Source organism: Oratosquilla oratoria, chromosome 17, assembly GCF_046742065.1.
Source record: "Oratosquilla oratoria isolate Oo_2021 chromosome 17, ASM4674206v1, whole genome shotgun sequence".
Taxonomy (NCBI): domain Eukaryota; kingdom Metazoa; phylum Arthropoda; class Malacostraca; order Stomatopoda; family Squillidae; genus Oratosquilla; species Oratosquilla oratoria.
The window spans coordinates 30,608,694-30,636,193 of NC_134793.1; the positions used below are offsets into that span (position 1 = coordinate 30,608,694).

General features: G+C 39.7%; 1 protein-coding gene across 1 annotated transcript in view; it reads right to left on the reverse strand.

Moving 5' to 3' along the window:
- LOC143034571 (uncharacterized) overlaps positions 1-27,500 on the reverse strand; it is a 214,454-nt gene that overhangs the window by 109,244 nt on the left and 77,710 nt on the right. Inside the window, exon 2 of the mRNA XM_076200824.1 lies at positions 2,993-4,967. Within this exon, the coding sequence (XP_076056939.1) occupies positions 2,993-4,967 (1,975 nt within the window). The remainder of the gene's footprint in view (positions 1-2,992; positions 4,968-27,500) is intronic.

Below are 27,500 nucleotides of genomic sequence, written 5' to 3' on the forward strand. Positions count from 1 at the left end.
TCAACTGGGCTAATCCTACGGTAACATGAATACGCATGAAGAGAGAAACCAACTTAAATTGACCATCTCCCAAATCCCTACCCTTTTCTATCATTTCGCCAAAAAGCTTCATGATATCATCTCTCCTTATATTCCTAGTACTAACTCCTTTCGTTCGTCAGAGGAATTTGTTGATATTCTGAGAGTAAATAAAACTTAAGGCTTCATAGCATCGTTAAATACTCAGAATCCTTTTACGGAAATTCCTATGGCCAGAACAGTTAACATAATTCTCAAGTGTATCTACCTAACCATTGTGACCTTTTCCTCCCCATATTCCCAAGAATATATGTAAAGAGTTCCATATCAATTGTACAATAGAGGTTCCTTTTAGGTGTCCAGGAGGGAAATTATTTGTCCAACAAGACGGTATAGCGATGATACCACCATTAGATCTCGTCCTTGTTCAAGCCTTTATGTCCGCTGTAGAGAAACTGGTCTTCCCGGATAGTGAGGTGAAACCACCAATATACTGTAGGCATATTGACGACATATTTGTTAATACCCATTTTGAAGAACTCCCAGAGAATCTGCGGTACCACCTTCAGATCTCTGGCTTGCCATTTACAGCGGCAATAAAAAACAAATGTTTATTCCCCTTTCCGGATGTACTAGTAGACTCAACATCGGACAGCTTCGTCACAAACGTGTACCGCAAACCCAACGTGGACAAATGAATGGTAATGGGGAGTGCATATAGTTATAAGAAAGGTGTTACCAGAGTCTACATAAGAATAAGCACAGCGGTATGTTCTTCGTGGAATTCTCTTCACTGTGAATTAAAACACCTAAAGCAAATGCTCACCAACAATGAATATTCCAACACAGACTTTGACAACTTAACTAGTGTTACCGTACCATGTACCATAGTCACCCCTGTGCTGTATTGTGTTTTCCGTTGTATTGTGTCTTCCATTTTCTTCCATTACGCAGGCGCATAACGTCGCAAGAGAAAACCAAAGTATTTCGAAAGTGAACATATCTGCGTATATGTTATATATTTAAGATTGTTACATTCTAGTTAATGTGTGAAAATTCAATCATGTATTTGCTTTAATTTCTTGTAATGTATGAATAATGTATGATTTATGTTTACGACCTATGTATGTCTACAGATCCATTGTTGGAACTTGTTTACTTTGGAACAACGAATTAAGAGTTGATTACGTCCTCTTTTCCTCTTACATTCAAACGAATAATACGTATGTTGTGTTAGCTTAAATGGAGTTTCATATACACATGCATGAATTAGCATGTTTTGTTATTAACAATAAATGGGGGGTTGCTGTAAAGAGGAAAAGAGCATTTCCAGAAGGTATGTAAGCTTGGAAATTGTGTTGTATTGGAAGTTCATTATTATCTTGATAAATTTAGAGATCAATTAGATATTCCATGATTCTCTTAGTATATCATGTATATGCATGTCATGTCATTGCAGTCACATGGTGGCGATCTCTTACATTGAGATTAATACAAGGTCTAATTCATTATTAAATGTGCCTATTATATTGAGTTCATTTGCTGATGTTATTGTGTTGAATTTAATTCATATGAATAATAATGTAGAAATAAGAATCTCAGTATAGATCTATTGGATACAAGGAATGATGACTAAGATTTCATCCTATCTCACATGTGTAAGAATATGTATGATAATTATTTTGCATGTAATGAAGATATGATAAATACAGCTTTACATTCAATATATGAAAATAATTTTATATATATATATATATCTTTGTCTAACCTCAATAGTGATGATATATGTTAAAGAATAATAACTTATGATAATAAATTCTATTGTTCACCCACCTTTAAGGGATGAGGCAGTATATAAGTATTGTCCTCCCGGGTCCCTTATTTACTAACAAATTATTTTAGGTTAGAGGTACGGGTGTAACACTAGCAAGATGTCGGATAAACTCCAGTCAAATGATACACCACATAATTCCAATTACATTAATATATTCTACCGTAAGACTTCCACCTACGCATACAAAAACATGAAAGGGCAAGTAAAGACATCACCCAAAAAATTGCCACTTTATAAGTGAGGACAATGAAATTAGTGTTCTCATTTATCATAAAGAAATCCCTGAACTTCTTCTCTGATCATGAATAATAATTTATTCAGTCAAGCTGAGACTACATCTAGACCCAATGTACATAAAACAAAAGAATGAGGGAGACGGCAAGAGAACATAAGGAAAACACTAAGCAGTTCTATATCCATTACCACCTATCATCTCCTTCCAATGGTTCAACGCTTACTACATGTTTATAAGTTTATTCCATTCGTTAACCACTCTATTAGTAAACCAGATCTTGGCTATTTACCTACGACTCCTGTCCTACTGTCTTGATATGATGATCTTGTCTGCATCACCCTTGTTAAAGCCTTTAACCCATTTGAATACATTTATCATATCACCCCGTACTCTTTGTCTTTTCAGAGAGTGTATCACTAATTCAAAATATCATGAACTATAATAACCTTTTACAACTGGGTAATTTGACGAAGGCAATGTGTACAAACGGGTTTACTATCGGCTGCATTTCAATCTCCCTGTTTCTCTAAGTGATGTTATATTTTTGGAACAAGTAGACGACATTGGATTGGTTAGTTTTCCCAGAATTAGTAATTGGTTTCCATTTACTGCTACAAAAAATTCTCATAAACTCCAAATCTCTTTATATATTTGTTTTCTGGAACTGATGATAGGAAAATTAGATGTTAACTTGCTAGCAGTAAATGAAGCTGATTAAACAATATATCCATAATCGCACACATATTGTAGAAGTATCTTGTATGCTTATGAAGGATGATCACCCTCAATTAAGATCATTTAGTAGGTCGGAAGGATTTAGTTTGCTAACTCAAAAATGGTGTATGGGTCGATCGGGGGAGGGAGAGGGAATGATAAAGTGAGGGAGCTGTTGTTGGGTTACTTACTTGCGTTGGGAGCTGTGGCAATGCTGTGACATTGAGGACAACGTTGTGTGTCTGTACACGTCCCTTAACACCCCGACGATTCCGTGAAAGCCCGTCCTCCTCGGAGCTGCCACTTCCTGTCGTGAATGTGTTCGGTACATTATTCATCCCGCTCACCTCTGTGTCTTCATTCATGGGCAACCGTTCCCTAGAGCTTGTTTCGTTGACTAGATTTGTAAAGCTCGACCACCTTTGAACTTCTTTGAGTTGCTGGATTTCATCAATCTGGTGGAGATAATGATTCCTTTGTCGACGGTCTTCGGCAACCTGGTGGATCTCTTGGTCGTGTGCCAGGTCTCTTAGTGAATGAATCTCCTCTTGGGATTCACTGATATCCCACCCGCTTTCGTTGAGGTTGATTCTCCTGTCGTAGAGAGAGTTTACCCTTTCTTCCTCTTTAATTTGATGAACCTCAGGTTCTTGGATCAGTGAACGCTTCTGTAAGTAGTGTTCGGAATCATCGGATAATTCCATCAAATAATTTTCTCTCTGCTTGTTGATATTGAGAGGATTCACGGCACTGATATCAGCAATAGTCGCAACTCCAAATTCTGATTCTCTCGAATTTTCTTCGTTAAATTCTTTAATTCCAGAAGTTTTTTTGTCTGTAAGTACCAATAAAGTGTTTAGCTCCTCATATGCCCTATATTCAGAACTATAGCTTATGTGCATCTTCCTATCATTCTCTTCGATCTGTAGTTTCATTTCTTTTACCTCAGTGACCATCATATCCTTTTCATTACCTCCATGAATAACTTTATGGGTTTCTTCTGTACTCTCACTGTCATAAAAGTCTTTTATTCTCTCGCTGTCATCAAAGTTTTCTGTTCTTCCAATATTATCAATTTTTTTTATTCTATCACTATCATCAAAATCTTCTGTTCTTCCACTATTATCAAAATCTATTCTCTCACTGTTAAAGTCCTCTGGTCTGCCACTATCACCAAAGTCTTCTAATCCTCTACTATCATCAAAGTCCTCTGTTCTCTCACTATTATCGAAATCTAATCTCTCACTGTTGAAGTCCTCAGGTCTCCCACTATCACCAAAGTCTTCTAATCCTCTACTATCATCAAAGTCCTCTGTTCTCTCACTATCACCGAAATCTATTTCAAGCCCTACCACTTCTGATACCATATCCGCATCTTTTTCGTTCGTTCTTTGCGACCAGCATTTAGTATCATGGCTATTCTTGGCGTCCCGCGAGACGCCTTCCTGCGTCGTTCCTGTTTTGCCCTCCAGGTCGTCCGTGGCATCTTCCATGATGACCTCCTTGGACTTTTTGGCACTACTGAATACATCAGCGATGTTTTTCTCTCTGCCATAGAAATCGAGGCTTCTACTTGGAGTGGTGGTAAGGGAAGCCGTGCTGAGAATTGTTTTGTCTTGGGTAATAGTATTATGTGTTCTTAATTCACTAGTTTTCACGATGGGATTTTCTGTGTCACTGGGAATATCTTTGCTGAAGGAATGAGGAGGCGTAGGAGGTTGGGATGTGCCGAATACTGCAGGTAATTTCAAAGGTTGAAGAGAAGCAATATCGACCGCGTTCCTCTTTTCATTGTTACCCACCTCGAAGTGACTGGGAAGGGAAATATCAGAGGTCCTCAGTGTTAAATGATGCGACTTTGAGGGAGGGAGTACGGCTTTCTGAGTCCTTACAGATATGGAGGGAGGAGGAATGCCCTGAGAAACTGGCGGGACAGGAGGAGAGAGAGCTCTGGACGAAGACATACGACTGGGCATTTCTTTGGAGAACAGTTGAACATTGTGCGGTTGATTTTCTTCTGACTTGTCGGGTATGGGTAACAGGAACACTTTTTGTGACACGCGTGCAGTGCCAGGTGAGGTTGTTTCGAGCGTTGTGGACGTGACAGAAGCAGAAGAATAGTGATCATGACCCAAGGAGAGACGTGGAGATGTATCAGCGGTGGCCCTGTAAAATGAAAATAATACTTGGTGTGATGCCTTGGTCATAGGAAATGGAGGAAATAGCCTCCAAATTATGAAAAACAGTGGTCGAACTTACAAAACATCAAACAATCTATGGCAGTTCGGAACTGTAAATATGATAATTGAAAAGTAATAGTTCTTCTGTGAGAAGTGTGAGGAGTTTATATTAATCAATTATGTAAGAGGCTGGTAGATAATAGGTAAAGTAGGTAGAAAGTGAGGTAGATAGTGAAGGTTGCAGTCTTATAAGTTGGGTGTTTGGTAAACAGCAGTTCGTAAGCGAGCAGTTGTATGAATTCGCTTTCCGTCTTTACCCATAAAAATGGCCGTTAGCCTGTATGGCGTGTGTTGTGCTGACTACTTGTAACCTAAGTGAGTTATGCAGTGATTTGAGATTGCTGAAGTAAACAACATTGCACATAGACCTGTAACAAGGAATCTTATTGGGGAAAGGGTGTAAGAGGAGAAAATTCAATTGGTTCACGATTGTAAGACCATGCCCTTTTGGGGACGATATGATATTATATATAAAATCAAAGATCATTAGACTAAGGAAATCACTACGTAATTGCAAAACTCAACTAGAATCTGTCTTGCGTTTTCTCTGGGGATTCCATGGGTGACACTCAGAGAGCAAGTGTAACAGTTTGAAGAAGAAAAACTAGAAAATACATAACCAATTTAATTCAACCTCGATTGAAAACTAACCACATATAACAAACAGTGGGAAACAAAGACAGTATTGAAAGGAAAGTAGAAGTGAAAGACGTACGGACGCAACGGAAGTGGTGGCGGTTGGGAGTGGTGGCAGCCAGGGACGAAACTCAACGCTACTTAAGAAGACTACAAGCAACTACAGGACCACACAGTGCCCCAATCCACGCAGTGCATGCAGCCACGCAGTGCACGCAACCACGCAGTGCACCCTAACCACTACAAGGGACGAGCTAGTAAACGGGGGACTATGTTAATAGCATTTGCACTATTGGTACATAACTGTGATGAGATAACTGCAGAAAAGCTGTATAAAGATATCAAACAAACCATGGACTTCTTCAAGGTTATTGTAAAAATAAAGCAATTGGTCCATATGTTATGACAATAGGCACTAGGAACTCGATGAGTGATTACAGAAACAGAAAATCTGAATACAGTGTTAGAAGCACTTCAAGGAATGCTAGATAGATTTGAATGTTTTAACTGTAATCAATGGGGGCATAAAGCACAAGAGTGTTATAATGAAACTATTTGTAGAAACTGCAAATATGAGGGTCATGATGTGTATCGTTGTAAAATATCACTTTCTGTTTGTATCACCATAGTGGGACAGAGAACACAGGATTGTAGAGCAATGCCAAATTTTCGTATTCACCCAGAAACAAGAGGAAAACCTGTAGGCATAAAATAACCCTACAGAGCTAACCATAGAAATACAGAAAGACATTATTGTGTTAGGGACAAGAGTGATAGGAGGGTAAAAGAAAACACCAATACCAAAGACAATTGTAAATTGACTATAACAATTGGATGGGCTTCTGTAGGACCCCCTCATTGCGAGTAGAGTTTCCTATAAACCTATTCAAATATTTATTGATACGGGATGTGTAGTCAATGATATAACTAGCAAAAATTTAAGCCAATTAAAACCAGGAGTAAAAATCTTGGAACCAGTGTATTTCTAGATGATATTTCAATAGTTTCCCAAACAACGGCTGAGCACTTTAACTCTAAGAAATTAGACTTGGTATTCTCAAGACTTGCTGAAGCAGGGCTGAAAGTAAAACTTGAAAAATGTGGGTTTTTGCAGGACATTTTCATTTGTTTGGGATAGGGTTGGTCAATTTTATCTGCAGTATTAATGAACTAGTAACCAGTAACATTAGATGAGGAATTGGTAGTAAGGGAACAAAGAAAAGATCAGACTTGGGAAAAAGTAGCCCAGAATTTGATGAACCCACGAGGTATTCCTCCAAAACTACCAAAGATAGAAGAATTTAATTGGAACAGTGGACTTTTGTAAAGAAAAATAGTCGTAAGTCCGAGGGACAATTCTAGGGGCCCAGTAAATCAGTTGGTAATTCCAGAAACTCTTATACCAGAGGTATAAAAATTATTTCATGAGAGTGATTACAGTTCTCATCCAGGTGATGATAAAACTTATAGACAAGCACAACTTAAATACTTCTGGCCAGGTATGAAGAGAGATATCTACTTACATATTGATAACTACTTGAAATGTGCTGAGGTAAAAGGAAATTACACATAAGCCTGCTCCTATTCATATCCCATACCACAGAAACCTTGTGTGTGCGTGTGTGTGTGTGTGTGTGTGTGTGTGTGTGTGTGTGTGTGTGTGTGTGTTTGTGAGTGTGTGTGTGTGTCTGTTTGTTTGTTTGTATGTGTTTGACTATACGATGCATGTATATATATATATATATATATATATATATATATATATATGTATATATGTGTGTGTGTGTGTGCGTGTGTGTGTGTGTGTGTGTGTGTGTGTGTGTGTGTGTGTGTGTGTGTGTGTGTGTGTGTGTGTGTGTGAATGAGTAAACTAATATATCTGCTCTTAATCCTGGATATTTCATAGCTGGAATCGCTGTCCCCACTTACGTAATATATTGATGTTCCACAAATAACTTGAGAATAAGAGTTTTTCCTTAATTCAGTCGTGAATAGAAGGCAAAGTCCTTATGAAAGCTTGGATATATAGAAGGCCATTTTCTCCTTGCATGCGAGAAACTACTAAAGTTCCTACCATCTTTCAGTCTTTCGCTGCAAAATTAGAACCTATCTTGCGTGCCAACTTTGATGCCCATTACGGAACTTCAATAAGTCGACAAGGAGTTATAAAAATTTTACATTTTTCTTTTTTCACTTGGGATTTTTCTCCCTCCGTCTTTGACGACAAGAAATGGCAGGGTTTTGCGGGCATCGTGCACGTCAACATTCTCTCGAGAATTTCCTCCCATAATCGAGTACAATGGGCAAAGGTGATGGCTTAGGCCACATTTAGCCTAATTTCCTACACCTTGGACTAGGTTTGGAAAGAGCATACAACAAATTCTCGAAGCAAAACGAAAGAGTTTTCCTTCCTTGTACAAATGGTACTGGTTCATAACTCTGGATGTTTTATTATCAAATGCAGGAACGAAGTTGGTTTCAACGGTCGCTATTGGTGTAAATGGGTTTTTATCAATCCAGTTTCCATCATTTCCTCCATGGTAGGCACGTTTGCTAGATGATGGACGCATGAACTCCTACAGGAATCATTCTGCCCTTAGGGCTGCAATGTATGATTCAATTACGAGCAGTGAAGCAAAACTCCGGTTTCAATTGGGTGTGTGTGGATGTCCCAGATGAATACATTGATAAACCTTCTAATTAGTGGTCTATCTTTCGATATCTTGTGCAAGATAGACACAGATTCACAGGCTATAGATCAGCAATAGTTACGGGCGTGGACAGGTAGGAATCTTCAGCGCCGGGACACTTACAAACAAGTGTAGAGAAATGGTTTAGATTATGGCGTAAAAACATTATACAGTTAGCAGAGCCATGGTGGAATAACAGAACTGAAGAAGGTTCATAATGACTGTACCTTTGTCCATCCATTAAAAACAAACGATTCCGACAAGGAGTGGCAATAATCTTAGAATCCGAATACGCTGTCATAACAGAACAAACCACAGGAGGATGCTTTTTTGTTAACATGACAAATACATACCCAGCAGAGTTCCGCAAAGGTTTGTTCTTTCATCCACACCTTGCATTACATATGCATGACATTCCAAAACTTACACCAAATAACACCAACATACAAATCGCACCCCACGCCGATGGCATTACACTCACAAGCACGCATCACAAACAAGAGGCAGCCATGATGTCACGTTTGATATTCACTCCCTTGTATTTTGAATCCCCGGTCATTTTGTACGTATAATTCGCACTCCCCAGCCATTATGATACATGGGATTTACACACAGCCAATGTATAGTTTATTCTGGCTGCCCCCAGGCTATTTCATCCCTCTCTGTGGCATATTCCTCTGGCATTCTTTACGCACATAAGCATAATATAGGTTTAAAATTTACAGAAAGAGCAAGCGTTATGACGTCACAGGTTGCAGTCGAAAGAAAACGTTAACATTTTTTGTATGCTGACATACTTTCTATATTGTATTCTATCCAGCACCAGACGATTTTACTCTGTAAAAATTATCATCTGGATTACCTCCTTTTCTTATAATGGCCAACTTTTCATATTCTACTCTGGACAATACCATATGATTTCCTTCCGCTTAGAAAATGTCAGTGCAAAAATGGTTGATTTAAATCTCTAGCAGGTGCACTTGTAATAGCTAAAATCACTAAAATGATAAAATAGAGGCTAGAGTAAATCTAGTTTGAAGTAATATTACGCAAATTCAAGCGAGTTTTTTCAAATAAAGAACTGAAACAATTGGATATAGATAAATACAAATGAAGACACAGGAAGTCTAATAGGAATTGAGGAGGCTCGTACGAGGCCCCACGAATGTAGGATAGATGGACTGAACCGAGGAGATGGAGGTTGATTGATCCTGTGACCCGAAATGGATCGTAATGAATGACATTTTGGACCGGAATTGGCCAGTTGGAGTGCTCCCTCGCCCTTGTAAGCCCAGTGGATTCTGCCAGCTGGTTTTAGTAACGGGATGAGCAGATGGAACGTGGGAATAACCCGGAAGCTAAACAGGAAACTAAAGGTAAAAAACTGGAAAGCGGTGGAGGACAGGATGGGAGAAAGACCCACATGAACAGGAAAGGTCCCGAAGTATCTGTAAGTTGATTAAAGTTCTTTGAAATTAACTGAAATAAAGTAACCAAACCATCTATTGGACCCGAAATAATCAGTCAAGAAAGATTTTAACCCTCTCAAGTCCAGAACCTTCCTATATACCGAATAGAAATGTCTGGTTTCAACTAAAATAAAGTAATCAAAGTAATGGGACTGAAAAAAATAGGAGAGGGTGAAGAATCGGAGATGTCCCATCGCTCGGCAGCGGAAACTCTACTACAGCCGAACAAATTCTTCTGATAACAATCAGACTGTATCCCGTACGGGATATTAACTGCATATCATTGCACAGTATCAATTGCACAGCAGCATCCAACTGATGGTTTAGGACAGTGATTCTCACCACGTTTTTTCGTGTATTCCGCACTTATGGTCTCAAACTGTCTGGAAATTGATTTAATTTGGAAGTGGGCAGAAACAACTTCGCCAACCGTGTAGTTAATGAATGGAATAAACTTCCTGCAGAGGCAGTGAAATGTAGTTCAATTCGAAGCTTTTAGAGTCATTTAGATAAACACCTAAGCAAGATGCTGTAATGACTATCATATATTTAATATTATTTTATTTATTTGTTTTGTTATCATTTGTCTGTTTATTATTATTTGCTTGATCCTCATTTATTATTAGTTATATGTCAATTTATTATTATTTAATATTTACCTACTAAAATTCACGTCATATTTAATGGTGGTAGGAATGATGGTGTAGGGGTTAGGTAGTAGTGTATGGTAAGTAAATTTGATGTCGGTGAACATACGGATGAAATTTTGCTCAGAAGACTACGGCCAATGTCTTCCACTTTTCACTTGCCTCCTCCATTCCAAACACTCAACTCATAAACACACACACACACGCACGCACGCACGCACACACACACACACACACACACCTGGGGGAACCACATAATCTCACGTCTGGGACCTCAAGCCAAAAAACTGGTGAGAGTGGAGAGATTGGTGATTCCAGTCAGTGACCAAGTGGTCTCCAGGAGGCTCGAAGAACAGTAATACATAAACTATGGGATATATGAGAAAACATGGGTTTTCCGAAGTGAGGCACCCTTTGGAGGAAGCGGGTGTGGGTCACGAGGGGAGGGCTGGCAAAGGAAACAAACTCGAAGTTGGTTGAGAAAAATGTGCGAAGACTGAAAGAAAATGGCGAAGAGCTGCTGGAACAGTGGGAAACTAAGGTTCACGAGGGAGGTGGGAGAAGAACAGGAGGGAAAAGAAGAGGAGAGAAGGAGGAGGAGGAGGAGAGAAGGAGAAGGAGCAGGGGAAGAAGAAGAGGAGCAGGGGGAAGAGAAAGAGGAGGAGGAGAGGAGGAGGAGCAGGAGAAGAGGAAGAGAGGAAAAGGAGGAGAGGAGGAGGAGGAGAGGAGGAGGAGGAAAGGAGGAGGAAGGGGAGAGAAGGAAAATTGGAGAAGGAGTAGGGGAAGAGGAGGTGAGGAGCAGGGGGAAGAGAAAGAGGAGGAGGAGAGGAGGAGGAGCAGGAGAAGAGGAAGAGAGGAAAAGGAGGAGAGGAGGAGGAGGAAAGGAGGAGAGGAGGAGGAGGAGCGAAGGGAAAGGGAGGGGAAGGAGAAAGGTCGAATGAGAAGGAAAGGGGAAGGGAGGGGAGGAGAGGAAAAAGAGGAGAGGAAAAAAAAGAGGGAGGAAAAAGTAGAAGATTAAGGAGGGAAGAGGAGGAGGGAAGAAAGTAGAGGAGAAACAGAAGTATGGGGAGGAGGAGGAAGAGGGGAGGAAGAAAACAGAAAAGGAGAACAATAGAGAAAGAGGAAGAAAACTTAGAAAAAAAAATGTAAAGCTTAAAATGGAGGTGGGGTGTGGTACGAGAAATGACACTAGACCAAGAATGAGAGTGTTCATGGTGCAAATGTTGCTTCTGTCATTATTATTGTCGTCGTTGTTGAAGCCTACGACCTTTTGCCTTGAGAGAAGAGACGAATCCTTTCGCTTCTACGACCAAGAACTGTAAGCCCTGGACGACGCTGCCGCATAAACTGGGACCACAATGCAATGCGCCCTATAGTCCTAAAGAAAACAAAAGAAGGATTAAACGCTGTTGTATGTTATGGAGATAATATATCCCACTTATGTGCTGGAAATCCATACAAAAACCACACTGATCTGGGTTTCCAATTGCCAGCCAGTTGTGGTAATCCGCACGAGATCGGTAAACTCAAATATGGCGGTCATAACAAATCTGAGGGGAACGTGACTCGAGTCTGCAGTAATTATTATTATTATCGCCCTGCAGGGTGGCTGGTACTCATTATGAGCACGGTGAAACCCCTACCGGGCGACGTATAAAGTGAAAATTGGTAGACATAGGATCAAAGTAGGAAGGCTGGCGGTGGGAGAAGACGCAGAGAGAAATGGTGGATCAAGTGGGGAAGAGCGGTGATCCGAGGGGGGGATAGAGATTCCATTGTCGCCATTAAAGGAACGACATGCAACGGAATAAGGCTGCGTTTACACCAAGCGAACCGATTCAATTCATGAAGAATCAGTACGATTCATGAATCGTGTTGATTCAATTCATGAAGAATCAGCATGATTCATGAATCGTGTTGATTCACCACACTAGTTCCAATGTAACCGTTTATTACACCGTGCGAATCGAGTCAGTTCAAATCATGCCGATTCGCCTGGTGTGATAAACGGTTACATGGAAGCTAGTGTGGCGAATCAACAACACGATGCATGAATCGTCTTTATTCTTCAGGAATTGAATCGATTCGCTTGGTGTAAACGCAGCCTACGATCATCTGTCGTAGGCCAGAATCTATATACATAAAAAAATATTTCTCTCTAAACCTTCCAACCTCCTACTCCGGAAATGAGTCATCACCGGAAACACTAACTCCCGGGGACACATCTGACTCAGACGCCTGTAAGCATTCATAGAGGGTAGACGTGTCTTTAAGCTGCTCTCCGTGTGTTAATCTAATACGTTAATAATATTACCATGGAAAAAGAAAGTGGTGCTAACAAGAAAAAGAGAATCTTTACGGAATTCTGACAAAAGAATCTTTACGAAATATTAATGAGAAAATATTTACGAAATATTGCCAAGAGAATCTTTACCAAATGTTAACAGAATCTTTACGAAATATTACCAAGAGAATCTTTACGAAATATTGCTAAGAGAATCTTTACGAAATATTGCCAAGAGAATCTCCACTCCACTAACATAAAAAAATGTTTTTCTCTAAACCTCCCAACCTCCTACGCAAGGCCCAACCCGGAAATGAGTCATCACCGGAAACACTAATATTACCATGGAAAAAGAAAGTGGTGCTAACAAGAAAAAGAGAATCTTTACGGAATTCTGACAAAAGAATATTTACGAAATATTAATGAGAAAATATTTACGAAATATTGCCAAGAGAATCTTTACCAAATGTTAACAAGAGAATCTTTACGAAATATTACCAAGAGAATCTTTACGAAATATTGCTAAGAGAATATTTACGAAATATTGCCACGAGAATCTATATACATAAAAAAATAAAGTTTTTCAGTTTTGAAAATTTCCTGGCGTTTTTATGACCACCTTCCGAAATTTTATTGCCTTTATGATTGACCTAACGAGAAAGAGAAACAGAGAGAGAGACGAGGGGAGAATTTGACGACAACGTCAGTAGACTTTGACGACTCCTTTTGGAGATTTTGAAGACTACTTCGCAAATAGGGGAAGAACCTGATCAATCCATCGTGTGCATTCCAAGATAAATTTTCAGTAAGACAGAAGAAGAAGCCGTAGCCATGATTATGCCCGAAGAAATTTACACAGTGGATTATTCTAAAGACCTTTCACTGAGGGACATCGTTAGAAAGAGAAGGAAGATTTGAATTTCCACTTATGTGTTTAATGTATTTTTCATGTACAAAATCGTAGTAGGTCTAAATAAAATTATGGAATTTATTGTTACTCTTTTATTTTCCCATTTTGGTACATTAAAACTGCCCGTAGGGCAGGGCGCGAAACGCCGTAGGTCAAGCACACCTGGCGAAGCCAGGTCCGGGTGCTTGTCAGTCAGTCAGTCAGTCAGTCAGTCAGTCAGTCAAAAAAAAAAAAAAAAAGTCGGTATCTCGGGGATCGAACCCTTTGCGTGACGCCATTTTTCCCTTCCTCTTGAGTCCCGCCAATCTCTTCCATCCTCCATACCATCCCTCAGGAGACGTGAGAGTTGGAATAGCGCTTCTCACCCCGTTTCCTCACGTATCCCATACCTAGCGTACTGTTTTTAGGTCCCCTTGAGATCATTTGAATAGTGAATAGGATCGTTTTGCATCTAACTAGATTTCGGTATGGGACCCCAATTTGGGGACTGTGCCACGTCTAAAAGGGCCGAGGCACTCCAGGTTGAAAGCTACCGAGTTAGAGGCTTCCTCGATTAATCCCCCTTTTTCCAAAACCAGCTGGTAGTGTCCTTCTCTTTCTCTCTCTCTCTCTTCTTCTTCTTCTTCTTCTTTCTTCTTCTTTTTCTCTTTTCTTTTCTTCTTCTTCCATTTCTTAATCTTCTTCTTCTTCTTCTTCCATTTCTTTTTCTTCTTCTACTTCTTCTTCTTCTTCTTCATTTCTTTTTTCTTCTTCTTTCTTCTTCTTCATCTTCTTCTTCTTCCATTTCTTCTTCTTCTTCTTCTTCATTACTTTTTTCTTCTTCTTCTTCATCTTCTTCTTTCATTTCTTCTTCTACTTCTTCTTTATTTCTTCATTTCTTTTTCTTCTTCTTCTTCTTCTTCTTCTTCTTCTTCTTCTTCTTCTGTCTCCAGCCAAGCCTCCTTACTCAGTTACCCGTTTTCTTTGCTCCCCTCACCACCCCGACCCTCGGTAGCAAACAAGTTGAAGATGTTTCACGAAGACGAAAAACGGGTCGGCGACACTGAAGGAAGAAGAGAGCGACAGAGAAAAGTCTGGCTGACAAGAGTTGAAGATAAGAAAAAAAGAGAGAAATTAATTCATACAAGAAAAGATGTATAAGAACGATGGGAATATGAGCAAACGAAGAAGAGCAAGAGAAACAGAAGGAAGGAAAAGGAAAAATGGATCAAGGATGTCTGTCAATTGGTGGGTAACTTTGAAAACGTAAACCAGAAATTCCGACAGGTGGCTGAGATTCCGACATGTAGCCCCTATAGGTGGATGAAGGATTGCAACAGGTGGGTGGGTGGCATGAAAAATAGATAAGAGGATATCTATCTGTTAATAGCAGGCAAGTCAATCAGATGATCCCAACGAATGAACGCGAGGAGTTAATCAGATGATCAGAGGGTGGCAAGGCGCCATTAGGCATTAATATTTCGCCTGTGATAACCCACCTTTCTATCCTTGTGGACAACACCGATCAGAAGAGGGGGTAGTAAAAGAAAGAGGTTTAGGGTGGGTAGTTGTTGTTGTCGTTCCCTAGACTGTCTGTCCGAGCAGTCCCGTCTCCCCAAGGAATGCCACAGCCGAAACTGGGTTTTCCCACAAATCCTTTATAGAGTGTATGTTGTGTTGTTTGCGTGCATGATTGTGTATAATGCAGTCTTCCATTATGTGTTGTATGGTATGGGGTGAAGTGTTACATCCTGGGCAGCTGTTCACAATGCGGTCATCCAGCCTCTTCTGGTAGCTTAGAAGTGCTGGGTGGTGGCCGCACCGCAAGGTGGGTAGTAGAACTGAGGGGTAGAATTTAAAACTACTCAATATCATCTTTTTTCTGAGTCGAGTTTTCAATCATGAAAGATTATACGCGACTCTAGCCAGTAGAGATAACTTTGTACAACCATGACAACCACGTGGTGTGGAAAGCGCGTTGTTGCCCACATGGCTAGACCTGACGCGCTTATGACAGTGTGACCCTGTTTGATCCGACCTAACCTAATCCAGTGCAGTTATGTAATTACGCACCACGGGTGACTACCCACGCGGTATATATATATATATATATATATATATGTGTGTGTGTGTGTGTGTGTGTGTGTGTGTGTGTGTGTGTGTGTGTGTGTGTGTGTGTGTGTGTGTGTGTGTGTGTGTGTGTGTGTGTGTGTGTGTGTGTGTGTGTGTGTTTGTTCCTGGCCGCATGTATAGTCAGTTCATTCGCATCTTACAATGAAGGAGACGAACTCACCAAAACTTCTTTCTCTTCGGTGATCGCTACAACTCTAAAGTACCTAAAATGTAGTCAATAGTATTGGGGCCTTAGCCTAAGGAGAATATCATGGTTGGATAAAATAGCCTGTTGGCAACCACACTACAATAATAGTTAATACGTTATGAGCCCTCCCCCACCAGCAATAAAAAAAAAATTACTCAGTGGCGATTTTGTTCGTTGTGCCATGAGATAGATCCGAAACAAGTTGGGATCTGATCGATCAAGACTTCATTTCGTTTCGAGTTTGCACCCTCGGCTGATTAAAAATCTTATAGAATTGGCAAGAACAAAAATATTTCGGATTGTCACCGGACTGGTGAAATTGAAGGACACGAACAGATGGCGTGATCACCAGAAAATGGGCGTCAAAGAACGCGAAAAGTAAAGAATTCATTCATTCATTCATTCATTCATTCCCTCATTTCTTCATCCTTCAGAATAATGAATAAGTAAATAGATAAATGAAAAGATGATAAATAAGTAAAAAAAAAAAAAAAAAAAATAGATGAACAAATAAATGAGAAAGTAAAATATGAAACAACGCGAAAAGCAAAAAATTCATTTTTTCATTCATTCATTCCTTAGAATAATGAATAAGTAAACATACAAATGAATAGATGATAGAATAGATAATAAATAAGTAAAGAAATAGATAAAAAACAAAAACAAATGAGTAAATAAAGCATGAGTAAGAACAATAGAAAAATAGATAAATAAGATAAAATAAAATCTGGGATAAAAGGAAGCGAAGAGAAATGAAGGAGAAAGGAGGAAAACACAGATAGGCTACGATGGTGATGACCGTAGGGATGGAGATGGTGTTAGTATTGTGATAGTGGTGGATATAGTGTTCGCTGGAGTCGGGGAGGGGGGGAGGATGAAAAAGACGACTATAGTTGAAATGGTGAAGGCGGTGATAGTGGTTGTGGCGGTGGTGGTGGCTTTAGTTGTGACGGTGGTGCCGAGTTGACAAGTGTGACCCGAGAGTTTGTAATGATGAAAGGTCGTAATGAATGACCAGATGTTTGTTGTATTTGTAGAGTGACAAATGTGGTTGTGTTTGAGGTGGTGGTAGTCACTGCGGTTGAAGAGTTGGTGGTAGTATGAAGGGATATTGTAATGTCCACAGAAACAGAGATGATGATAGTAACAGCAAGTGACAATGAATGAAAATGAAGAAAACGAAGAAAAGAAAACGGAGGAGCAACAGGAATAGGAACAAGTAGCTGGGACTGGAAAAAATCATGAAGAGGAGGGAGAAGGAGAGACAAAAAGAGAAAGAGAGACACAGAGATACAGAGAGGAAAAACAGAGAGAGGGGGATCTCTATTGTTGGAGAGAGAGAAAAAGAAACAAAAAAAAAACATGTTGCAGGCTACATACAGGATGATATTTCACAGTGCAACGAAACGAAGTACTCTCGACAAAACGCCCCTAAAGATGACCTTTCCCTCTTTGGTCAGAGTCGAGGATGGAAATAGGAGAGGTAGGAGAGTAGTTTGGACCTGGGAAGGAGATTTATGTTGGAAATGAGGACCAGTGACCAATTCCTTTTTGATAAGCAAGAGAAAACCTCGCGTAGCAAGAGAGAAATGTAAACTCGACAAAGTTGGGAAAAAAAATACCGCTAATTCAGTCTTGACAAAAAATTTCACAAGAGACAGATGAGGTCAAGCAGGAAATGGGAGCGTAGAAGGATGACGAGGAAGGGAATGATGATGATGAACGTGAGAACATAAGAACATAAGAATAAAGGAAACTGCAAGAGACCATACGGCCTACACTAGGCAGCTCCGTATCCATCACCACCTGCCATCCCCATCCATTAAGTTGTCTAATCGTTTTTTAAAACAACTGATAGTTTCAGCGTTTACTACATGGTTACTAAGTTTATTCCATTCATCGACAACCCTATTAGTAAACCAACTCTTGCCTATTTCCTTCTTAAATCTAAATTTGTCCAGTTTATACCCATTACTGCGAGTCCTGCCCTGTTGTTTTATTATGATGACCTTGTTTGCTTCACCCTTGTTATAGCCTTTGATCCACTTGAACACTTCTAGAAAGAATAAGAAAAGGAGAAGATGGAAAAAGAGAAGGGAGAAATGTGATAGTGTGATGAGATTGTAATGAAATTAATACCATGGTGATGAGGAGGAAGAGAACATAGATAAAGAAGTAGAAGTAAAAAGTAGAATAGGAATAATTAAAAGAATATAAAACGAAGACAAAACTGAATACTGAAATGAAGAAAACGAAAAAGAAAACAAAGAAGCCAGGAGGGACGAAACATTGATATCAGTATTAATATTGATATCAATATTACCATTGATATTAATATTGATGTTGGAGTGGGGGGGGGGGGGTCTACGGCAAAATGAATTTTTTTTCAATAAGTTCGTCATTTATTTGTACGGTTAAAACCAAACTGATTTTACAAGTGGCGAGAAACCGTATGTATACAGTCCCGCAAACAACCTCTCGTGGTACACAATTACAAAATTAGACCAGCCTTGGGTCACCCAGGGGTTAAGCAGCAGGGGTCAAGCAGTGAAGGCAGGTGTGTACGTCAGGTCGCAGCGCGTCTTTTCTGATGCCACGTGGTCAATCATACTACGTGGTTGGTATAATACTCCCTTCTTAAAGATGTCTTGGTTTCAGAGGGCATTCCGTACGCGAGGGAATGGCCAAGAGCCATCACCGATGGAGACATGTTCAGGTTGTCCCAGATGGCTCAGTGAGTACTGAAAATGGGGATGTCTAGCGTCGAGGGCCGTGGCCATGGTTGACCGCGATACGGTTTGCAGTGGCGTTGGGTAGGCCGTTTATATATATGTATATATATATATATATATATATATATATATATATATATATATATATATATATATATATATATATATATATATAATATATATATATATATATATATATATATATATATATATATATATATATATATATATATATATATATATATATACACACAAACTGTAAGGGGAAAAGCGTAAACACCAGACTCAAAGTGGGTATTAAACTTCCCACTTTGAGTCTGGTGTTTACGCTTCTCCCCTTACAACATGGATCCCAGACTCCAGATCTTCGCATATATACAAATGTATTTATATATACTGTATATTCTTTTTCTTACATCCTATTGTTTCTCCTCCGCTTTCTCTTCGTCTTCTTTTATTCCTCTGTTTCGCTCCTTCTATCTCTACGAGTATATACTTTTTTGTTTAACCGAAGAGCTGATAAATTGGTTCCCGAGAGGAAATCGTTATCTATCAACAAATGACTGGTAAACTTGTGTTTAACACAAGTCAGGTCCCTTTTTCCGGGCGTTTCTGGGCATGAAGGCCCGGGACACAAGCGGCAGCTCAGGCAAGGCTGTCTTGAGCCGAGTTACCTCCCATACGTCGGCTGGAGAGCCGTCAGGAAATGATGAGCTGAGGGGGATTATGTCCGGACCAGTGAACAAATCCTCTGGCTTCCTTCGCCACAGCTTCCGCTAGCGACGATTGAAGCACAATACATTTCATGTCTGCACGTATTTTTGCATATATATATATGTGTATATATATATACATATATATATGTATATATATATATATATATATATAGTGTATATATATATATATATATAATGTATATATATTTATATATATATATATATATATATATGTGTGTGTGTGTGTGTGTGTGTGTGTGTGTGTGTGTGTGTGTGTGTGTGTGTGTGTGTACATACTTATGGCAACGGCTTTGTCACCCTTACAATGGAGGCAGCCAAAAACAAAGGCATGAAATCCACTCCCACCCACTCCATCTCCACATACTCCACTCCCATTCAATCCCCCCTCCCTCCCTCTTTTCTTCGGTCTTCCTGGATGACGGGTCATCCCTGCATCTCGCCCACTGCCCTGGGTCAGAAGCTGTGTATCAAGACACAGCACATTCACAGCAAGGCCGCTTCATTAAATCGGCGACCCCCACCCCTCCCAGTTTCCTCATGAGAAAAATAGAGAAGACGGGGAGAAATCCCTTCGGTCTGCGTCGAAATATCTTTCACACATACAGTACTCCCTCCCACCTCCCCCATCCACTCCCTTCCATGGTGGAGTTAGAGGAGAAAATGGCAAAAATCTCTAAATGTAAGTGATGGCTGCGGTGATAGTGGAGATGGAGTTTGAGGTGAGTCTGGAAGTGACCCGGAAGTGGAGGATGATAGAGATGGACCTAGTAGTGGTCGGATTTGGAAGAGGAAGTGGAGATTGACGTGGAATTGGAGATGGAAGTTTAAGTAGAGTTTAAAGCGACCGCGGAAGTAGAGGTGAAGGTGGAGATGGAAATTGAAATGGTGATTACGGGAGTGGACGCGAAAATAGAGATTGAAGTGGCGGTAGATGAATTGAGTGATGATAGACGCAAAGATAAAGGCGTGCTCATATTCTAACACGACAGATAGAGCTAGAACGATTGATCCCCCCCCCCAGAAAGCAAATGTTATACAAACGGTTGTCATATGACATGCATACTTTCAAGTATGCGATGAAACAGAGTTTTTCTTTAGGATATTTAAAATATATATTCACATAGATCATACATAAAGAACGCTGTCTATACATCTTTAGGCATTTAATTCATAGTACTTTTTCTTTCAAAGTTTGTCAAAATTTTGTTTAAAGTTTACTTAGCATCGCATAACAAAAGAAAAAAAAATTAATCAAAATGAATATATTTTGTTACTGTATTCGATTTTACGCTGATAAATTCCCAATACTCCAGTTATGAAACAAACATACTTTTCACACACCTTCAACAAACGTTTGCTAAAAGTACACAACCAACCATTGATTTCTTGGGGGGATTGTGATGACTGAGGCAGCTCCAGGCAAGGGAGTTAGTCACACGGGCTACGAAAAACACTACAGCCTGTTGGCGCGCAAACTAACCAGTCATGGGGAAACCAGATTTGGATCATTCAGGAGAGTGGAGAGTGGCGGAGAGTGAAGATGGCGACGGGAATAAGACGGTATAGAGGAGTGCGGAGGGAGTAATCCTTTCGACACGATTTAACAGAATACATATTTATATGCACACATGTATGTGTATGTATATATATATATATATATATATATATATATATATATATATATATATATATATATGTAATAAAACCACTTTGAAAATAAAATGACAGGTGACCGAACGTTTTCGTCTCTTTAAGACATTTCCAAGTGGTTTTATTACACATTTTGTGAATCACGTGTTTTTGTGATTTATTCGCGTATTATATATATATATATATATATATATATATATATATATGTATATCTATCTATATATATACATATTGTTACGAATCTCGCTCACACATCTGACTTGTAACACATTTAGAGTGAATGAAATGAGTTCCCAAGACCCCATGTCTTTGGGATAACTCAAATAAAAATTACAAGGCTTTCTGACTCGTAACACATAGTAAGAGTGAATGGGTGAATGAGTTCTCCAGATCTCATGTCTTTGGGTAACTTAAAGAAATTTCAAGGCCGCCATTCACTTTTTTGGTATAGTGAAAAAAGTGAAAAAAAAACACAGTTGGAAAGTTTAACACTATTCATTAAAGTTAATAGGATTACATGAGGGATTAATAATCAATGGTCATACAATTGAGTAAATAAGTTTCTAAACAGAAGATTCCCGCTCGTAAAACTTTTAACGGGGGTGAAAGAGAAATTAATTGGTTAATTAATTTAGTTACCAACGAAAACACTGTCTAGGCGTCCCGCGTCCCTGCCGTAGACTTCATAGAACATCTAAATGAAATTCTAGCTGAGTTAATTATCTTACGAATAATACAGGGGGAGTACAGAGGACTTACATGGCACTTCGTATGTTAGACTCCTCTCTCTGAACGCCCAAGACCCCCTGGTTCTTTCTAAAAATATCCTCTGATTGGCCCATAGGAATTGCGTCTATGGAGATTGAACCTGATTGTTCAAGTTAAATGAAACGTTCTGCGCCGCTCTAGGCTGAGTGTTACGCAAAACGAAGAACAAACACTTCATTGTATGGGCCTCTTTCCCATGCGTCCTCCGTACTCGTTCTCTGTAATCGGACACCCACGTAATCGCAAGTGACGCCGTTATCCAAAGTAATAATTCTATTCCAACCTTACATATATGGGAATATATGTAACAATATATGTGTGTGTGTGTGTGTGTGTGTGTGTGTGTGTGTGTGTGTGCATAAGAACATAAGAATGAAAGAAACTGCAGAAGACCATAAGGTCTACACTAGGCAGTTCCATGTCCTTTACCATGTGTCTAAATCAACCGATTGTTTCAACGTTCACTACATGTTTGCTAAGACTAATCCATTCGTTAACCACTCTATTGGTAAATCAGATCTTACCTCTTTCCTTCTTAAACCTAAATTTGTACAATCTAAATCCATCATTACGAGTCCTGCACTGCTGTCTTAATATGATGACCTTGCCTGCATCCCCCTTGTTAAATCCCTTGCCACACTTGAATACATCTATTAGATCACCTCTCTCTCTTCGTCCTCCCAGCGAGTGTAAGTTTGGTAATTTTTTAAGCCAGCATATATTTTTTGTCATTCTCCTTTGTACTAATTCTGGTTGATTAATATACATTCTATAGGGCTGAAACCCAAACCTTACCGTATAGTCCAGACTAGGTCTAGGATGTTCTGGCAGTTTCTAAGTGATTTTGGACAATCAGTACATGTGAACCTACAAGAGACTGCGGACCAGAACAGATATTTTTCCCGGGCAACTGGTTGATGTGTGCTATTTTCAATGCAAGCAGAGGTAGTTCTGCTGAAGGGAGGCTGTCTGCAGTCGAGACAGAAAGGAAAGCTGAACTCGTAGGAGAAATGGGGAGGAGAAGAGGTAATGGAGGGGAGTGGGGAAAGAATGAAGGTGGAAGAAAAGGAGTAGGAGAAGGAAGAAGATAAGGAAAAGGAGAAATACATCCTAATGTAGATGTTCCAGTTATTGTTGCGGTTCATTGGCTTAATCCTGCTTGGACTTGTGGTCGACAGCTATTTCCCCCCCGGAAGAGAGCTCAGAGCTCATATTGACCGATCTATGGATAATCCTGTGACCTTTGCACGCACACACAAACCCAACTCTCCGCCCACGAGAGTTGGAGTAACGACTCGCAGCTCAGCAATACTGAAATTATTTCAACCCTGGGCGGGATTCGAACCCGGACCACCGAAGCGGCGGCCAGGAACTCTACCAACTGAGCCATCGGGTCATGGTGTTAAGTGCGCGTTTTTTTTTTTTTGTTTTTTGTTTTTTTTTTTTAATGACTGTGGTTGTGAATGAAGTCTGAAGTCAGTATGACCAGTTCGACTCCACTGATTAGATGCTAACATATACATAGGACAATGATCTACCGTGTCTCTGATATCCACCGTTGTGGGATTAGAAAGCCAGGAAAGTATTTTGCACTTACCGAGTGGGAATAAAAAGAAAGAAACAAAGTTGGAAAAGAGGAAAGGCTAAGGAAGAAAACATTGCACGAAAGAACAAAACGTATTAGTGACAAAAAAAAAAAGGATTATGAGGAGTGAAGGAGAGGGGAGAAGAAGAAGGAGTGAATGGGGGAAAAACGAGTTAAGAAGAGAAGAAGAAGGAAGACATGGGAGTTAAGATTATTCAAAAGAAACAAAATCATGAGTTTTTCTTGGCTCGTTCCGTAGTGTTTGACCATTAGGACTTGCACAAGCTCTCAGTACTCGTCGGGACGGGGCTGGGAAGGGGATAGGAGATGGGAGAGGGGGATAGAGAGGAAAGGGATAGGGGAACGGAGGCACGGAGGAGGAGAAATAAAAGCGTAATTTATAGATATGGAGAAAATAGAATGATGAAATTGATAAAGTTTGTGTGTGACTGTTTCTTTCTGCATGTGCTTGGTTTTTTATGCATTTTATTCATGAGACTGAATTTTATTTAATTTGGTTAATTTTACTAATAAGGCTTCAATTTTCAATATCATTATTACTATTATTACAATTATTACTATTATCATTATTTTTATTATTATTATTACTATTATTTTTATTACTATTGTTGTTGTTGTTGCTGCTGTTATTATTATTGTTGTTGTTGCTGCTGTTGTTATTACTATTACTATTACTATTATTGTTGTTGTTGCTGTAGTTGTTGTTCTTGTTTTTGTTATTATTGTTATCATCATCATTATTATTATTATTATTATTATTATTATCATTATTATTATTACTATTATCATTAGTATTAGTATTATTATTACTATTATTATTTCTTTCATTGTTGTGAGACTGTGGTTTTATCCCCCTCTGCGATAGGATGCTGTGTTTTTATCCGCTGCTGTTTTGTCCGGTAGGTTTTTGTCCACTGAGGTTTTGTCATGGAATCCTTTTTCCAAAAGCCTACAGTCCTCCTCGTGTGTGTGTGTGTGTGTGTGTGTGTGTGTGTGTGTGTGTGTGTGTGTGTGTGTGTGTGTGTGTGTGTGTGTGTGTGTGTGTGTGTGTGTGTGTGTGTGTGTGTGCGTCCGTGTGTGTGTGTGTGTGTGCGTCCGTGTGTGTGTGTGTGTTGGTATGTGTGTATGTATGTGTTTGTATGTCTGTTTGTGTTTGTGTGTTTATTTACCTAATTGTAGTATATGGGAAAGAAACAGCTGTCTTTGGTTTCGTCATTCTTCCTCTTCAATTTTTCGTAGGTGTGTGCTTTTCGGTTGTGAATTGAAGTGGACATGGGTGTTTATGTTTGTGTTCTGCAATATGCAAATATACTCTCATCAAATCGCGTTACACGGTTCTGCACAAAGGAAGAGTCCTACATTAGTCGAAGCGGCAGATCTTACTTTATAAATTAACTTTGTCTTACCAATGTGAATCAGTTTGTAAGAGTAGCTTGCTAGAATATGCAGTTTTTAGTTTCACAATTGTAATTTTCACAAATAATTCAAACTTCACAGTTTTCTCTCGATTCCGTTAGGGACTTAAACATTAATACTTGGGCGACTGAACATGTTGTCATCATACCTTTTACCGTTAGGCTTCCTAACAAATGCGGTCGAGGTCCATCTAGAATTCTTCATATTCTAGATTTCAGAGCCCAGATCACTGACCTCCAACCCCCTCCGCACACACATACACATACACCTCGTGGCGCTGTGGTTAGAGTTCTCGCCTGCCACTACGACGGTCCGGGTTCGGCTCCCGCCCAGGGCTGCGCTTCGGGGTGTTACTCCAACTCTCGTGGGCGGGGAGTTGGGGGGAGAGGTGTGCGTGTAAGGTCACAGTATTACCCATAGATCGGTCATACGAGCTCTGAGCTCTCATTCGAGAGGTTAATAACTGTCGATCACGAATCTAACACGTGATCCAAGGTCATGGTGAATGGTGAACACACACACACAAGAGGACATGGAAGGAAGCTCAGAAAGGACAGTTATAGAAGAGACCTGAAAAAGAACAGCTCTCCCCAGAGAATGGTGGACGTATGGAACGCACTAGACGAAATAATAGTGTGTGCTAAAACAATACAAGAATTTAAGAGCAAATTAGACATGGCGAGATACACAGACGGGACATCTCGAGCGTAGCTCCCTTCCCCGTAAGATACAACCAGGTAAATACAACTAGGTAGTAAACACACGCACGTACACACACACGAACACGCACACACACACACACACACACGAACACGCGCGCGCGCGCACACACACACACACACACACACAAAAGAAAAGAGAGAAAAAAAAAGGCTCTTTTTGCCTCTGTGCCCTTCTGGGATCCACGACTTCTACTTCCTTGGAAGTCTTCGGCTTGAGCACTTCGCCTTTTTCTCCACCTCCTCTTCCTCCTTCTCTTCCTTCTCCTGATCCTCTTCTTCCACTCCTCCTCCTCTTCCTCTTTCTCTTCCTTCTTCTGCTCCTAGTATTCCATTCCTCCTCTTCTTCTTCCTCCTTATTTTTTCTTGTTTTTTCCTTCTTCTATTTCTTTTGTCTTCTTCTTCTTCTTCTACTTCTTCTTCTTCTTCTTCTTCTTTCTCCTTATTTTTCTTCCTTCTTTCTTATACTTCTTCCTCGTCTTCTTCTTCTTTCCTTTTCTTCTTATTTTTCTTCTTTTTCTACTTTTTTTTCTTCTTCTTCTTCTCTCATCTTCTCTCTTCTTCTCTCTTTTTTCTTCTTTTTCTCCATTTTTCTTTTTTCTTCTTTCTTCTTTTCCTCCTTATTCTTCTTCTCCTTCTTCTTCTTTCTTCTTTTTTCTTCTTTTTACTTCTTTCCTCTTCCCTCTTCCTTCTTTTTTCTTTTTCTTTTTTTTTTCTCTTTCTCTCTTCTCTTCTTTCTTCTTCTTCTTCCTTCTTTTTTCTTCTCCTTTCTTCTTCTCTCATCTTTCTTCTCCTTTTTCCTTCTCCTTTCTTTTTCTTTCTTCTTCATTCTTCTTCTGTCTTCTTCTGTCTTCTTCTTTATGCTTCTTTCTTCCTTTCTCTTGCTTCTCCTTTCTTCTTTTTTCTTTCTGTATCTTCTTTTTCATTTTCTTTGTTCTTTTTCCTCCTTCCTTCTTTTATTGTTCTTCTTTCATTTCCCTTTTTTTCTTTCCATTTCATCTTTTTCTTTCTTTTCTTTTTTATTTCTTCTTTCTTTTCATTCCTTCTTCTTCTTTCCTCTTCCTTTTTCTTCTTTTTCTTTCTCTTTCTTCTTCTCTCTTTATCTTTTTTTCCTCTTCCAAAAGAGAAAGTTATCTTTCTTAAGTATCCAGTACCTACCAAGAATCTTATTCCGAGGTCCTGGAACTCTCCGCCTCCTTTCCCTATTAAAAAGGGGACACCAAGATCTCGAAGGGGCCTTGGGGGACTGGAACCCTGGAAAACGAGAACCAACTGCTACGCCAACTCTTCCAAGTGTTGGTCCTCGTGGCCTGGTCCCAAGTGGGCGCTGCCAAGAGTGAGACAGCGACTGAGTCTAGCAGTATATTTAGTCACCATATCTCCCACTAAGAGCAACTTCTTCTCCTCAAAATGACAACCATAATTCCGCCGGTGATTGTGCGTGACGGGGGTGGGAGATAGTGATATCTGGAAGAAAATAGTCACAATCCACGCTGCAAATATTGTAATACACGTGTTCGCCCTATGAAGGATGGAGAGTGACACACATCAGCAGTAGCCTACGTGGCTGAGCAGTCCTATTTAGGAACCACTCTGCTCGCCCCACAAGGGGAAGGGGCAAGAAAAGGTATAATTTCTGGTACACTACTAACGATTACAGATGAATTTATTGTCTAAACTATGGTATTTGATGGATAAAAATCTTGGTAAAATTCTTCTACCATTCTGTGTCTGCATTTGATAAGTTCTCCATTTCTATGTCTCAAAGATATTCGCTGCCTCCCTAAAAATAGTCTTTGCTCGGCCTCATTATCATCTTTACCTTCCCGAATAGTTTCCTCTGTTTCATCCATGTTTCTCTTTCTTTTCGCCGATCTCTGCCCTTTGTTGATAAGT